This window comes from Hyperolius riggenbachi, chromosome 7 (genome assembly GCF_040937935.1).
Source record: "Hyperolius riggenbachi isolate aHypRig1 chromosome 7, aHypRig1.pri, whole genome shotgun sequence".
Classification (NCBI taxonomy): Eukaryota; Metazoa; Chordata; class Amphibia; order Anura; family Hyperoliidae; genus Hyperolius; species Hyperolius riggenbachi.
Window position 1 is genome coordinate 99,566,411 of NC_090652.1, and position 17,663 is coordinate 99,584,073.

A 17,663-nucleotide genomic window follows, 5' to 3' on the forward strand; every position below is an offset into this window, starting at 1 on the left:
AATTATGTCTCTATCACAATGTATGGCGCCGATATTTTATTTGGAAATAAAGGTGCATTTTTTCAATTTGCGTCCTTCACTATTTACAAGCTCATAATTAAAAAAATTATATTAATATACTTATTTGACATGCATATTTAAAAAGTTCAGACCCTTAGGTAACTATTTATGTTTTTTTTTTATTGTAATTTTTAAAATTGTTTGTATTAAAAATGTTATTTGGGTATTTTTTGATGTGGGAGGGAAACAGCTAATTTTAAATGTTAAAAATGTATTAATTTAATAAAAAGTGGTTGTGGGTATAGTTTTACTATTTGGCCACAAGATGGCCACAGTCAAAAAGTCCTGGGAGCGATCGATCTCGCGCCCAGGAAGAATAATGAAGACGGGGAACTTTTTGAGCTCAGAACAAACCGCAGCGTCTGAAGAGACGCTGACGGCTTTTCTGCGGGGGGCTTCGATCAGTGAAAGGGATCTATAATCCCTTTCATTGATTGCTGGGCTAACGGCCAGCAGCGGGAGCGCGCACTGGGGCCCCCGCAGGAGCGCGCGCGGCCCACGGGAGTGCGCGCAGCCCAACTGCACGAGAATGTTCGTCCAGTTGGGCTTAAGTGGTTAATGGCTCAACGCAGGCCCCCCAGGCTTGCTTATACTATTGAACTACTGGAAATGTCTATATACTTTTGTACACCTGAAAATGTCTGTCTCGTCTGCCTGTGTATCTGTTTGCCTGTCTTTGTACTTGCCTATGCCATGTGAACCACAAATAATTCCGAGTACGACTCCTGTTGCACTTGGCAAATAAAACTGATTCAGATTCTGATTTCACTGCCAGGTGTTCCTCCCTGTTTCTTTTCTCCCGGGGTGCCTGTGTCACGTGACAAATGCTAGAAGCCAAACAGTAGGGGCACCATGGCACTTACCTTATGTGACCACTAGAGGACACAGGGTACTGGGCCAGGAGAGAAGAGACATGGAGGAGCTGCTACAGGGCATTTAGGGCCCTTTTCCACTAGAGCGATTGTGATTGCTGAATCGCAAAATCGCAAATCGCTAGTGATTTTTAAATCGCTAGGGTTGTTACTTTATCATAGAAATCACGAGAAGTATTTTCCACTACAGTGATTCGATTTGGAAATCGCTAATCGCAAATCGCAATCGCTTGCTGGAGCGATTTTTACAATGATAATGCAATGCAAATGAAAATCGCAAATCGCAATCGCATAACAGAATTAATGAAAAATCACAATCGCAATCGCTGGCGTTTGTGATTTGTGATTGCGATTGCTAGTGGAAAAGGGCCCTTATGGATTTTCAATAAAAGTTGGAATTTTATCTGGAAGTGGTGCGGACCTTTATCTTCTACATGTTGGAGTGCCGGCAGTGGAGAGAAGACACATGCAGGCAGAGATCGGGGAGTGTCACCTTTGCTCTCTACCCCACATGTTGCAAAATCGAACATCACTAGCGATGCACCCCCCACTCGCCACGGATTGAGCAAATTTTTTTATGTGGCGCAACCAACTCGATCAATTTCAGCCAGAGATCAATCGATTGGGAATCATTTGCGGCTTCAATTTCTAGCAGATTAGATCAAATGAAATAGATTTTTTTAAAAATCGGCCACCTTTAGTAAATCGGGTTGAGAATTTCAGCTTGCAAAGTGGTTGGAGCTACTCCTGTGTACATATGTATACTGTACAACTAAGCAAATACACTAAAAGGTGTTAAAATGTGCATGTCTACACAGTGCAATAAAAACACTATCTTGTTTATCCTCACATATTAAAATGTTACTTTAAAACGTACACAGTAGATATATCACCTCATTATTATGCTCTGCCAAGTGTAATCACTAGTTACTGATAAGACTACTACCAAGGAACAAAATGAAACAATTATATAGTTTATAAGATATATTTTTTTCTAGGGCAGTTGCTTGAGGACAATGGTTAACTCCTTGCTTACAAGTAGTTCAAGCCAAATCAGAACGTACTGCGAGTACATCAGAGGTATTCATATACAGGATAGTGAACTTTTTCTTCCACAATTATTTCCAATGCATACAGTCTGATACCTCTGTGTTGTGTAATGATATAAATGGTTTCTGCTCCCCACTGCCACTAGAGGTCACTGTTGGTAGATGGAAGACCGATTCTCTGTTATGCCAAATGACATACATTCAAACCATTTCCCAACAGTGACCTCTAGTGGTGACATGGTGAACTGTATCTTATGAAATATTAGGGCTGGGTACCTGATCTGCCAGCCCAAAGCATTGTACAATAAACTGCTGGCAACAGCCAACAATTAGTTCCCCTATAAAAGCTCAAAATACCTAAATAAAATACTGTTTCCCCATCCAAGTCCTTCCAATCTAGTGTCCTAAACATAGCCCCCCCTTCCCCAAAGTAAAATAATACTCCCCCTTCTTGTCCTAGCAATATACCCCAAAAAGAAGGAACTCTTCCCCCTTTCCAGATAAAAAAAATCCCCTCTAATGTAAACTCCAAGCATAACTTGGCAAACAACTTACACCCTCCTTTTACTAACTATTCACATTCTAAAGCAAATCACTTTCCCCCCATTACCCCCTTCCTAAAAATCTTTCCCCCTCATATCCTAGCATTTCCCCCATCCAACCCTAACCTCCACTAACTAGAAAAACAAGAAAAGGCTCAGAACCCCAACCTAATGAAGACATCCAGCACCAGAATCCTCAGCACTGAGATCACCTGACACCCTCGCCCAAACCATCAGGTGCCAAAGTAATAGGGGCTAAGATTACACAAATAGTGAGTAAAGTAGGTGTCTCAACAATGAGGTATATTTTGTGCAGCTGAGTTCAGTGCACTACTCATACGAACATTGTTTGGCTCCCAGAGAGAAAGGCGACAAAGAAATACCTCAGTGCTGGATTCAAGTGCTTCACCCTACTGGCTGGCTGGAGTAGGACCAGGCTAGTGTCAACCAACACCCCAATGGCAGCAATGTTCAGAAAACGTATTCAGTCTGCTGCCATGCTGCCTTTCTTAAACACAAAAATACTTGCAGTCATCTAGTGGCGCACTGAAGAAACTGTGTCAGTTCACAAATATCGAGTCAAGAGTAGGCTTCATTCCACACAGGTCCTTAGTAATCAAATAAACCTTACATTTCCCCTATTTGCTACAAGCAAAACATTATAATAAGCGCCGATAGCCCATAATCCCCAAGCCTTGCAGCAAGCCCCAGGTTTCTTACTTGTACGGGTTCATGTTGCAGACAGTGACGGCAGGGAAGGTTAGTTTCTGGAAGTTGACCGTGATAGAAACGCTCACAGTGTAGTAGGACATGAGCAGCAGAGCGCACTGCCAGAAGATAAGGGCCACCGCCATTAAAGTCAAAACAATCCAGATCCACTTTCTTAAGCGACCTCTAGATACCACTATCCTCCTGCAGCCGTGGGTGTTGGTGGTGAGGCAATACCATTGCATCAACTCATACAAGGTGGGAGCTTGCGGCCCGGTCACCGGCAGGTTCTTTTTGATCTTCTGAGTAATTTTCTTTTTCGGTCCGTTAGACATGATGACTCTGGTGGGTAAAGGATACATTGAATTAGAGCACTGTCATTTCTTCAGCAATTACAACAATTGCCTATCTGCACCATCTATGACCTGATTTGTGGCTATTCTGCAGCTGTAAAACAATAAGTTCCTGCTACCACTACCAGTCAAAGTCATACACCAGAGCCAAGCGTCCATGACCCTAAAAGACACATTTTGAGACTAGGGCCTTTTCTACCTTGTTATTGCTAAACACACATCACCTTCTGGAAACTAACAATGCTGCTTCTTCTTATGCTGAACTACGTTTAGTTCCAGAATTTCTAAGTGCGGCTACTACTCTTGCTGACAATGATAATAATATAATGAAAACAACATTAATAATAATAAAAAACCAGAACAATGGATCCAATAAACATTATTAACGTTGATATTGTATCTGGATACATTTTCCTATTCTCGTCCCTTAGGACTAGCAATTAAGCCAACTTCACAAAGCCTCCAAAATAGCTCTTGTAGTCTAATATGGCTCATGTAGACTTATGCTCGGAATACACGGTTCGTTTCTGCCGTGCATTTCTCCTCTCGACTGTTTTTTTGCCGATTCTCTTATATTCCGATCGTTTTCCTTATCTTTTTCCATTAACTTCTATCAGAAATCGAGCGGAGAAAGAATCGAAAGGGAGATCGGACATGTCGGAAATTATCTATTGAACCACCTAATCCCCTAAAAAAATGTGTATTCCCAGCATTATGCTGAGAATACACGGTTCGTTTCTGCAGTGCGTTTCTCCTCTCGATCATTTTTGCCGCTCAATTCTGCAGTCGATTCTCTTATCTTCCATTCGTGTTTCTTATATTTTTCCATTCACTTCTATCAGAAATCGAGCGGCGAAAGGATTGAAAGGGAGATTGAACAAGTGGGAAATTATCTATCAAACCATCTAATCACCTAAAAAAGGAACCGTGTAATCCCAGCATTAGAGCTCTTTTCTGCTGCAGATTGTGATCGCAAAAACCCTGCCATATCACCCCTCCTCTATTTCCACCACATGATGTCCTGTTTGTTCGAGGCACGATTTTCATGCAATCAGGGTTTCACATTTAGAATTTCCAACGATTCAAGGGAAAAATTATACAGGTATAGTTAAAATGCAGGGAAATCGCATAGTATCTCCCTTTCATTGCTATTTTCTGGTATTCTAATTGACTTTAACGCAAACGCAGGAAAAACGCAGCATGCGCTACATTTTCGATTGGGTAAGAATCAAATCGCACCAGTGGGAACCGGGCAGCTCAGTTCCGGTGATAATAACAGTTCCCTGTGCATGGGGACGTGATGGCAAATTGTTTTCGATCTGATTCTTAGATTGAGACCTGACCACTGGAAAACGGTCCTAACCGTGGCTATATGGACACAGACAAATTTCAAGCTTTTTGGGAGTTTTTTTGCCGTTCTTATTCAGATTCCATTAGTACATAATTAGTATATTTTTTCAATATTCCAAATGTTTTCATTGTAAACATTGTTTAGCATAATGACAGTTAATGAAAGCAATTTCTGCATCTACTATGTGTGCTTTCAAAGAGAGGTGAATGCATTATGCCATGGTTATGCCATGAGTGGCTGCCGTGCAGAATGATGTAATATTATTGCACTTATGTTAATCTTTCCTGGGAGAATGAAACATAGAAGAGAATATTTCTTCTCTGATACCAAGACAATTATGCTCTATTATTATAATTATCTGTGTACTCAATGCAATCACATGTGCATATACGTATGAGTAGGTTCATATAAATTATAGCATTAATGGCACCTATACAGTAGACATACATTCCGAGGTAGTGAAACTTGAAAAATTAGAATATTGTTCAAAAAGTCCATTGATTTCAGTAACTCAACTTAAAAAGTGAAACTAATATATGAAATAGACTCGTTACATGCAAAGTGAGATATTTCAAGCCTTTATTTGTTATATTTTGATGATTATTGCTTACAGCTTATGAAAACCCCAAAATCAAAATCTAAGACCATTAGAATATTGTGGAAAAACATTTAATATTCTAGGCGCAAAGGTGTCAGATTCTAAACAGCTAAGTAATCAAAAACACCTGCAAACAGTTCCTATTTCATATATTAGTTTCACCTTTTAAGTTGAATTACTGAAGTAAGTGAACTTTTGCACGATATTCTAATTTCTCGAGTTTCACCTGTATATATCTAATAGTACAATTGAACAGTATCTCAAAATCATATTTTCTCAGGTATAAGGTATATAAAATATTGTCTAGCATCTATGTACATCACAATTGCAAATTTCCATATTAATCCAGATAAAATCTACTAATTATTTGGTCAAAACCCCCCACAAAACTCACAAGAAGGTAAGAAAATACTACACTTTTTTCACTGACATAAAAAAAAAATATTTTTAAGGCAGTGCACAAATGAAAGAAAGTATTAAAACATTTCAGACAAAGTTTAAAAACGTGAAAATTAATAGTTTTGTTAGATGAGTATGAAAACTTTTATGTAAGCAAGGTTATGTATTGTGTAATTATATAGAGATACAAATTAGTTATATATTATATAGAGATACAATATAGTATATATATATATATATATATATATATATATATATATATATATATATATATAATAAAAGCATCCCAAGAAAACAATATCAGTGGTATAAAATAATTGTAAGCAGGTACTCACATCTATCTATCTATCTATCCACACACTCGTAGATTAGCTATCAGCTATAAAAGATAAGAGCTCATTGATGATGTCACATAATTAATGTGCTCCCATTAGCATGTAGGTTGGGGGGAAGTGGTCCCCTAAGACAGCAGCCAGCCAGCAGCACCCATCTCACCTGCTCAGGAGGAGACCTTTGTGTATAATGTGATTTGGATCTCGGCTTCTTGCACACTACTCATAAAGATAATCTATCTATGAACTGCTTCCCTATCCACCTGTTGTGTCTGGTCTGAAGCAGTAAGGACCGTCTCAAACTGGACTAGATAAACTGACAGGTAAAGCAGGTCTTACAGACAAGCAAACATTTTCCTCTTTTGTTGCTTTTGCAATGTGGCACAGGACCCCTCCAAGGTACATTCAGGCTCAGCTGTTTATAGGGAATGTGCCTGCGTTCTAGAATTAAACATGAGATTCCACAGAGGTCTGTAGGCAGCAGGAACATTTGGGAGGGCCCAGGAAAACCCCAGGATCATCCCACTGGATATTTATAGAAGGCAAGTCTCTGCAGAACATTTACATTAGATCTGGAAATAAAACTCGATGATGACACATCACAATCCACTCACTTCTATGACTCCTGCACTTAAAGTTTACAAAGAGAGGGGGGTGCCCCACTTGTGTCAGCTGGTGATCTGTATTCCAGTTTAACCAGCTGAGCGCAAGCTATCCATCTATCTATATCACTGATGAATCTGTTTACCATTAACTCTGCTTTTAACTTGTGTGGAAGAGCTGCTAAAACAGTGCTTTCAGCTCCATCATGAGTTTCAAAGGCATTTTGTAAAGTTTTTTGTACATCTCCTGCTGTGTTAACCGTGAAAAATAATGTCTCCTTGGCAGAGCCCATTTGTTTTTTTGTCTCTGCATTAAACCTTAGCTGAATGGGAGAAAATGGGGGGATTTTTACTTACCTGTCAACTCCTGTTTCCTCCTGGTCCAATCTGCTGTGAAGTCTGCCATCCAGCTGGGTTGTGGGTCACTGCGCATGTGCTGTTTTGGGCCACGCGCCTCCTTCATTGTGTTACCGTTACTGGGAGCGCTCTGCGCAAGTGCAGTTACAGTCTTAACTGCACATTAACAGAATGCTTCTGTCTACAGGAATGCAATTGGGGGTGCACATGGCCGAGACCGTGCATGCGCAGTAGTCCGCGACTGAGCTGAGTTGCAGACTTAACGAGGCTGATAGCAGCACAACTGAGGGGACCAGGAGGACGGCGAGGGAGCTGATGGACTACAGAGGGGTGGAGAAAGCCCCAGGTAAGTAAAAAATACTTTTCTTCCATTCATCTCTTAAATATCATTTTGTTCTACTTTGAGCTGTATCTGTGGTTATCACCTAATTTTTCGAAGAGCAAAACTGGCCAGGTGACTAAAGAGAGTGTGTACATTTTCTGTAGTTGATCACTTGTGGGGTGTAACTAGGGGGGAGCATCCTCTACAACTGCAGGGGGGCCCAACTAATAACTTTCTCTCCCTCTGATAATCCAGATCAGGGGGTTTTGTGGCTACACTTGTTATGGGTGTGAAGATCATGATGGCTACACTTGTTTTATGACCTTTACAAGATTGGTAATCAGGCTTTGAGGGTCACCAAGAGGAGATAAGGAAAGGTTTATGAATATTAAGCGGCCCCATCAAAGTTTTGCTTGGTAGTGGTGGTGGTGGTGGTAGTGGGGGGGGTGGCATAATTTGTAGTTATGCCTCTACTTGAATAAAAGAATAAAGATAAAAAAGATTTAAAATACAAATATAATTGCTATTGAATGCCCAGTGCAATTACATTTCATGGGATTCTCTTTCAAAGTAGATATCGATTACTTCTGAAAATCTTGTTTAAAGTGAATGGGAACCGCATTTAAAAAAAAATGAAGCAAATACTTCCCTAAGGAGAGAGAAGGCTCTGGGTTTTATAGAGCCTTCCGTCTCCTCTCTCTCGGTGCTCTCTATCCTGTGCTGGCTCCCCCCATTTCAATCTCCCGCCGAAAGGGTATTTGGAAGTCTTCGGGAGCCGTGTCCTCCCGAAGACCTGCGGCTCCATACTGCACACGCGTGAGCGTGCAAGAGAGCGTGGTTGCGCAGGCGCAGTACAGGGCCGCCCTTCTTCAGGAGCACTCGGGCTCCCTGAAGACTTCTAAAGCCTCCTTTGGGCAAGCCAGCACTGGATCGAGGGGACCAGCAGAGGAGCCGGAAGGCTCTATAGGACCCAGAGCCTTCCCTCTCCTTGGGTAAGTATCTGTCTCATTTTTTAAATGTGGTTCCCATTCACTTTAACAATAGTCATGCTGTATACTTACCTCCTTGTTCCTAATCCTTATATTAAGACGCAGCACTTCTAATCTGCACTATACATGTCACTCTCCAGTCAAGTTCTGATTTGTCCAATCCCCAGACTTGCAGCAGGGCATTTTACACTTAGCGGCACAGCGATGGGGACTGAACTTGGAGGGGGTCTTTGGAACGCAGGCAAGTATAAGGCACATCATTACACTTACCTCCTTCAAATATATATATTTTGTCCCTGATGGGTTATCTTGTCTAAAGTCTAAAACTCATCCTGTCACATGAGAGTATTATCAATATTGCTGAATCACAGGCAGCCTAAGGCACCTGCAAATGTTATATCTGTGAAAATTCATCCCATCATCAAAGCACTGTTATCATTGGGGTTTGAAAGGTCAGTAGAGGGCTGTTAATTGGCGTTATGTGGAAGTATCAGGTCAAGCCAACATTGGCATAAGTTACACTGATTGTTTAAAGGTATAAGATCAGGGTTGGGGCAATTCTTAAGATTCAAAGCTTAACCTTGATACTCTGTACCACAGAGACCCAACGCAGGAAAATTAACTGTGAAGAGCTACATATAGTTTACCGGAGCACTACTAGGACAGAACACTTTAATTTCCCCATTACTGAGCCAAGGCCCCATCACTTCTTCCACTTAGCCCCATCTCAATCTCCTGAATAGTTCAGAGCCAGAGGCTCCGTGGCAAACATAGGATTTCACACAGTTGGGGTGCAGCTTCGTGCTAAAAGGCTCAGACATAAATTCAAGTCAGGAGAGTCAAGATCACAATCTGGCACAACTAACTTAATCCCAATGTAATCCTAATTCTAGTGAGAGCATATGACAGAAAAGTTTAATCTATTTAATTCTAATCTCAGACCTTGTCTTGACAAGAGCAAATAAATCATCCTTCTTACTATATAAATATAAACCCATTTTCGTTATCCATGTCTTCTTGGTCTGATCACGGTCCCACTCCATACCCAGTTTGTGGGGGTTAAAATACCTCACCGGTGGACAACACTGCCAGCACTCTTGCACACTGCTCTAAAAATATCCCTCTTTAGCTCTTGGGTCCAACTCTATACAGGTCTGATTGTGCTACCCATGTACATCAGCTTGCAGGGTCATTTCAGACCACACATTACATATGTGCTGTAACGTGAATGTGTGAAATTTAAACCATGAGTAGACAAACTAGTAGCATTTTGACTCTTATAAATTGAGGTTTTCATCCATTATTCCCATAATTCTTCTGCAAATGGCTAGTTTAAAATAACATTTAATATTGATATTTGATCATATAAAACTAAGAAAACTAAGCTTGGTGTATTCTCTAATGGGCAACCCTAATACGCAGATACTCATCATCCACAGTAGGTAATCTCAGCCTACTCAGCACATACAGCATGGCGAACTCAGAGCCACGTGTGTCCCAAGAGCCACTGGCTGGAGACCAGTACATATAAGACAATAAAACAGATAAATGGTACTGTATAACCCAAAATGGCTGATTTGTGACCTCAACACAACTGAGTAAACCTTCTGTCTGGGAGGGCCTACAAGCCTTTCCTGTATTTCAGAATTCCCTTTCGCTCCTTGCGATTGACTGCTGGTTTCAGGAGCTGTTTCAGCCACACTTTGGAATCACAAGCGCTTCTAAATGCGATAGGATAGGCTAATGTAATGCAATTGGGGCAATACCAGAGCGATTGCAATTGGGGTGATACAGGAACTATTGCGATTTCCCCATTGCGGGTGCAGCATTTTTGGAGCATTTGTGTATCAATACAAAGTATAGGATTGCGGCAAAATTGGTTTTCAATCACCGTACAAAGTAATTATGTAGTGAAAATTGCTAGCATTAAAATAAAAAACCCTTTAAAATCACCAGAAATCGCTCTGGAAAATGCTGCTAAAATCACTACAAAATGCTTTTTGCTACTTCTAGTGGGCCCCAGCCATAAGGGCAGCAAGGCGGCGTAGTGGTTAGCTCTCTTGGTTCAAATCCTAGCCAGGACTGTCTGCATGGAGTTTGTATTTTCTATTTGTGTCTGGGCAGGTTTCCTCTAGGCACTCCGGTTTCCTCCCACATCCCAAAAACATACAGATAAGTTAATTGGCTTTCTCCTAAAGTGGACCCTAGGCTACAATACATACACTACAAAATACATACATAGACATATGGCTATGGTAGGGATTAGATAGTGAGCTCCTCCGAGGGACAGTTAAGTGACAAGATAATATACGGTACTCTGTACATCACTGCGGAAGATGATGGTGCTACATAGATAGTAAATAATAATAAGTAACTTATGTAAACAATCTCAAAGAAAGCAAGGAAAGTTCTTTTGACAAACACAATCCCACACAAGGCTAAATCCTGAGGGGTGTTCCTCTGACTTATTTCATTGAGAGAGATGACACGTGCAGGAAGTGGGGTGAGATAGCAGAAGACAACATGCTGACACCACAATCTGTACATCAAAAGTTTCAGATGAAATAAAAACAATTCGGAATTATAACAAGCTTTCCAATTCCTGTCTGGGCATGCAGACAACAGCTGGAGGTACACGCTAAGATCACGTGAGATTCCGGTAGTAGTATAGAGGGATTGTAGCAATCTTTTTTTTATGCGATTTTCGCAAAAACACATTTTTTTCTATTGCTTCTGACTGGCAAAATAATGTTTTGAAGGCTACATTGTAGATTATCCAGACATTTGTGCATGACAAAAGAGGCAAGATATTGTCCATACAAAATATAGAGCACAGAGTAATTTGAGATGCTATCGCTGAATGCAGAAGGCAATGCATGGTCTCACCTGAGGAGTAGCAAGACAGCAGGATGACTACAGTCACAGAAGAAGATAAGAACGGCTGCTAGCTCCACTGAGAGGCAATCCTGATGGTTGTTTATTTAATTCTTTAGAGCAGGGAATCTTCCATGTGTAAGCTGACTCTCTGCATCACCAGACTATCCTCTTGGCTTGTACAGATGTCAGTACTGCCTACCTGCTGATTCAATCTCATCCTGATAATTGCTCAACTCACTTCAATAGCATCTCTCCCGCAATAAAATGTCAGGGGAAATGCTAAGTCCTGTGACACCACCTAGTGGATGATATATAGAATTGCATCTACTTGATTATGGCACCTGTTGGTACAAATTATAGGTCATGTCTAAAGCAAAGGATCTGGAGTGTTTTGTCTTAGAGCGGAATGATCACTGTACAACAGCGACACCTGCAGGAAAGTAACTATGAATACAGACTAACCAGAACTCATTGGAGTGTGTGAGGGGCTACAATGGTCCTAAAAGCCCCCTTACTAAAATACTAAGGAAAACAAAAGTTTACTTTCTTTAAACAGAAAGAATTTGCGATAATTCAGGTTGGAGTGAGCTTGAGATGTCTCCCAGTGCATCACTGCTGAATATATGCAAATTAACCATTGTTGCCCTTAGAAGCTAAACACACCTCCAGAACATCTCAAGCTCACTCCAACCTGAATTATCGCAAATTCTTTCTGTTTTAAGAAAGCAAACTTTTGTTTTCCTAACTATGAATACGATGTGCAAAAAATCCCTGCTGTTTTCCACTACAGATATAATTGTGATGCGATTTTGCCTGCTCGCAATAGTCCCGCATGCTGCATTTTTTACTTGTACTTCTGTTGAGTAAGGAGAGGAATCCAGCCGCCTAGCGGTTGGCTGGATTTACAGTGCACGTGAGCCGAAGACGGCCTGTGGGCCGTAGTTTGCCCAGCACTGGTATAGCCACACAGCTGACTTATTTTTTCCAGTGACTGGTGGCTGTAGATGCATACACTGCATACACTGTATAGGGAGTAGGACCCCCAGGTCCTTATACAATGTATGGGCCCTGAGGGTCCGTTTCCACTTGTGTGGTGCGAATCGGCGCGGTAAAAATTTGCATGCGGATGCGAATTTCGCATGTGGTTGTATGCATTCCCATGAAAATTCGCATACACCCACATAGCGGTATGCGGTTGGCGAATTCTGATGGCTCTGCCATGCGGGATTTTCACGCATGCGAATTCGCGATAGTGGAAACGGGCCCTTATTTATTCAATTCTCTTTTCCTTTTAAGAAATCGCTCTGAAAAATGCTGCTAAAATCATTACAAAATGCTTTTTGCAACCTCTAGGGGGCCCCAGCCATTATAAGGGCAGCACGGCGGCGTAGTGGTTAGCACTCTTGCCTTGCAGCACAGAGTCTCGCTTCAAATCCTAGCCAGGACTGTCTGCATGGAGTTTGTATTTTCTATCCATGTCTGTGCAGGTTTCCCAAAAACATACAGATAAGTCAATTGGCTTCCCCCTAATATGGACCCTAGGCTACAATACATACATAGACATATGGCTATGGTAGGGATTAGACAAGACAACACACTGTACAGCGCTGAAGAAGATGATGGCGCTACATAGATAGTAAATAATAATAAGCTACTTATGTAAACAATCTCAAAGAAAGCAAGAAAGTTCTTTTGACAAACCCAATCAATCCTGAGGGATGTTCATCTGACTTATTTCATTGAGAGAGATGACATGTGCAGAAAATGGGGTGAGATAGCAGAAGACAACATGCTGACACCACAATGGGCCGTGGGCTCATATGCAATTCATTTTTACTCCTGAGTTTCTTCAAAGGTGATATGTTCAGACCTTGTAAATAAAATGATTTTTAAACCACCAGCAAGAGAGAGAGCAATTTGGGCAGAATTTTTTAACCTACATTTCGGTACTTTTTCAAGTACAAAGTGCTGAAAAGTTATTTTAAAAAGAATTTGAAAAATTATCTCCTAGTGGAAAACTTAGGAAATGAATTGCATATGGGCCCAGGTCTTGTACCACAAATGCATTAGCTGACAGCAGTCAAGCTGAAACAATGTCATTCCACTCTCTCTCAATCTCTTTACTTGATCATATGCTGTGTGTGCTCCTAAAACGATAGAAAACGTTATTGCAGTATTATAATTCCCCATGATGTAAACTTAAAGAGACACTGAAGTGAAAAAAAAATTATGATATAATGCATTGGTTGTGTAGTACGGATACTTACTAGAACATTAGTAGAAAAGAAAATATTCTCATATTTTTATTTTCAGTTATACAGCTTTTTTTATAACATTGCATCATTCTCTAATATTTGCAGTTTATACACTACTCAGCATTCTAAATGTTTTTTTTTTTACAATAGAGGCAGTGAACTTTTGACCTGTCCTGAACTGTTCTCTGCAAAAGAAAAAACAATACAGTTAAAATATCAGCCTTCAGAACACAGAGTTTAATGGCAATTTGCATAGATAACAACTGGAGTTTAACTCTTCCTGTACTGGAAACAAATATTAGACTTATGTCTCTGCTCCTAATGCTTTATTTCTTAGCTGTACTACACATACAAATCATTAGATCATAATTATTTTTTTTTTGCTTCAGTGTCTCTTTATATTTAAGAGGACACCAATACAGCTCAAAGATGTTAAGGACATTAGCAGCATCTAGTGGTCTTTTTCATGAATTACATCCACCATTAAAAGTTATAAATCAAGGTAACACAATGCATCCTTAGGGTTTATGATTACTGGTTAAATATATATCCAGTTTGTTTTTATAATCTTATACCTTGATACCTCGTGTACTTTCTTTCCAAGTCAGGCTCCTCCCTAGATGAAAGGAAGGCCAAAAGAGCGACAGGAAACTAAGAGTGGAGGCGTGGCAGACGGTAAAGTAAGGCGGTAAGGCCGGGGAACCGTGCGGGGTGGAGCCTGTTTCAAACACTTCAAATGCTTGATTGAACCTGTTGCAAAATGTAATTGCATTTTTAGAATAAAACTTTGTTTCTATATACAGCACTGTACAATAAAAGCTTCTGCTTATTACTGAGGTTTAAAGATTTGAAGAATCTCATATTAGATACGTGGAGAGTCATCACTGCATACCCTAGAGAAAATGCGGGTTTTCTCATTTAGCTGTAAAGTATTTGTGCATCCATTGGTAAGATCCAGAGTAGATGAGGAGCCTCTGTAATGCCCCAATTGAGCAACTGACTCCTGCAACTCACACTCTAACAGAATACAGGGTATAACAATACAAAATAAACCATATAACAGTTCACAATACAAGAAAATGGTAGATTACAGCAGATGCAATAAATAAATCAGCAACAGATTTTGACACATGTGTGGAACATATGTACACATAATGCACAGCGTTGAGAGACAGAAGGGGAAAGAGAGTCCTGGCCAAAAGGCCTTAAAGAGACTCTGTAACAAAAAAAAAGTTCCCCTGGGGGTACTCACCTCGGGAGGGGGAAGCCTCAGGGTCCCAATGAGGCTTCCCCATCCCTATAGCTGCAGGCAATCCAGCACTGGCTCCCCCGAAGCGTCCCGCAATCCTGGCTCGAGCTGTTGCGGCTCTCTGCATGGAGATAGGCGGAAATAGACGTTCTCTGTTGGGTCCGCTCTACTACTCAGGCACAGGAGACATGCGCCTGCGCAGCAAAGCAGACCAACAGCGATCGGCTATTTACGCCTATCTCCAAGCGTAAAGTGATACTGCGCCTGCGCTGGAGCCGCGAAGGTAAATGTTTACATCCCCGCTGTTCGGAAGGGCACAGCCAGACCGCCGTAAGACACAGGATGACGGGGGGTACCTTGATAGGATCTGGAGGCTTCCCCCACCCAAGGTGAGCACCCCCCAGGGGAACTTTTTTTAGTTACAGGTTTTCTTTAAAGTCTGAAAGTTTCAGGGATAGAATAGTAGGTAAAGGAAAGTTGTGTATGAGATGGTAAAAATGGTGGTCAGTGGCTAATAGGGTAAATATGAGTGAGTGTCGGATGTGTTTGGGGAGGGAGTGCAAGAGAAGGGAAGATAATCGATAGAAGTATTGTAAGAAGGAGTGTGAAGAGGGGACCAAAAAGGAAGAAGGAGAATATTGTAAGTACAGGGGAGATTGCTTGTAGGTGTAATGAACAGCGGAGATGCCGCCGCGTGGTCTAGTGACGGGGCGGCTATCTCCGCGTCCAGACCGGCGGTTTCCACGCAGCGACACGCGTCTGGCTTGGCTGGACCTTCTAGTGCTCACAGATGGATAGCTACACGCGCGCGAGCCAGGCGACAGGACATTTATACCAGCAGAAGGGGAATCAGCTGATCAGGCCGATCAGCTGATCCCAGCTGGACTCTGGATTGGCTGAATGGCTCGGGTGGGGCTGCACAGCACTGCAAGTATATATAGATCTTGCTTGTCAGTTGCTGGTTGTCTGCCGTTGCGAATACTAACGTGTGAGCACTCAGAGCAGTCAGATCCCACAGTGTGTTAGAACCAGGAGGACCTGGGAATTCACACTTAGCCAGATTACGTTTGTATTATATGTTAGACCAGTTCCAGGGTGTTGTGACCACGACCTCACACCCAAGCTTAGGGATACTGTGTCATTGCTGTGTTATACTTTAGACCTGTTCCAGGGTGTTGTGACCACGGACCTCACACCCAAGCTTAGGGATACTGTGTCATTGCTGTGTTATACTTTAGACCAGTTCCAGGGTGTTGTGACCACGGACCTCACACCCAAGCTTAGGGATACTGTGTCATTGCTGTGTTATCATTTAGACCAGTTCCAGGGTGTTGTGACCAAGGACCACACACTCAAGCTTAGAAACACTGTGCTATTACTGTGTTATTCTCTAGACTAGTTCCTGGGTGTCGAGACCTCACACCCCAGACTAGGATTGTGATTTATATCTGTTATTACCATTAGCTCGGGTGTTGCCGACCTGGCCTGCCCGACCCCTCGGGCTGTCACTTATCCCTCAAGTGTTCAGCCTGTCTGTACTACCCGTGACACTATTCCACCTAGTGTCAGTTAGCTGCAGGGACCTCCTGCTCCTCAGAGAGGCCTCTCTGCAGTACAGCCAAGGGCTCTATCCCTTAGGAGTCCTTTGGCTGCAGTATAGTCTGATTCCTGGTATTGCAGGGAATCACTGGCTCTCAGGTGATCTCTGTCCCCTTTCCTAGGAGATAGTCCTCACACAGCCAAGGGCCACCTGCTCCTCAGGTGGTCCATGCTCTTTGTTATCTGCGTTTCCCGCCCCACGTGAGACTGCCTACTGTTGCACCAAAACACTTACACTTTATCAGGTGTCCAGAGGTTAGTCATACTTGTATTATTGGTGATTCTGCAGATCATCAATAATCGGGTATATATCTGTATTGTTGGTGATACTGCAGATCACCAATAATCAGATTCTCTCTGTGTGCTGACACCAATCGTTACAAAACGGCAGACCGAAAACATTATGGACGCACTGTATAGTCATGTTGAAGTCCTGACCACCGCGGTAAACAATCTTTCCGGGGTAATTATGAACCAACAGACCCAGATCAACCAGCTATTTGGGGCTATTCAGGAACTTCAATTAGCTATAAATTCAGTGCGATCCCCTCCAGTCACGGACATTCGTATGTCCGTACCTGAAAAGTTTTCTGGCCATAGATCTGACTTTCGGAATTTTAGAGATCGGGTACTGTCTTATTTTGAGTTGAGGCCTACTTTGTCAGGAACTGAGTCCCAAAGGGTAACATTTATAAAGACCCTGCTGTCGGTTGATTCCCAAACGTGGGCATATAGCCTACATGCAGAGCATGAGGCGTTGTCATCAGTTCAGGAATTTTTTAAGGCCATGGCCATTATATACGATGACCTGGATATTTCTTCCACTGCTGAAAAGAAGCTCAAGATGCTCAGGCAGGGTCGTAAATCGGTTGAGGTTTACGCCGCTGAGTTTAGGAAGTGGGCTGTCTCGGCTAGATGGGGAGCATATGCTTTGTTAAAGACTGTTTTTTGGCAGGATTGTCAGATGCAATCCATGACGTGATGAAAGGACATCCTGAGCCCAAATCTGTAGACGAGGCAATTTCTTTGGCCGTGCAGATAGATCGCCGTTTGCGCTACCAGAAACAGATTCGTGGTAGGAATGCTATAAGGTCTGTCTCATACGACTCTTCTCGACCTTCGTCACCCTCGGACGAGCCGATGCAAATC

General features: G+C 42.0%; 1 protein-coding gene across 6 annotated transcripts in view; it reads right to left on the reverse strand.

The window, feature by feature from the left end:
* SCNN1G (sodium channel epithelial 1 subunit gamma) overlaps positions 1 to 17,663 on the reverse strand; it is a 63,896-nt gene that overhangs the window by 35,775 nt on the left and 10,458 nt on the right. For 2 of the 6 annotated variants that reach the window (XM_068244451.1, XM_068244455.1), the window contains exon 2: positions 3,244 to 3,573. In XM_068244451.1, coding sequence (XP_068100552.1) covers positions 3,244 to 3,566 — 323 coding nt within the window. In that variant the 5' untranslated portion in view covers positions 3,567 to 3,573. Of the gene's footprint in view, positions 1 to 3,243; positions 3,574 to 6,427; positions 6,523 to 11,420; positions 11,576 to 14,241; positions 14,417 to 17,663 lie in introns of those variants that run through there. The other 4 variants (XM_068244454.1, XM_068244450.1, XM_068244452.1 and 1 more) reach the window with 4 other exon arrangements.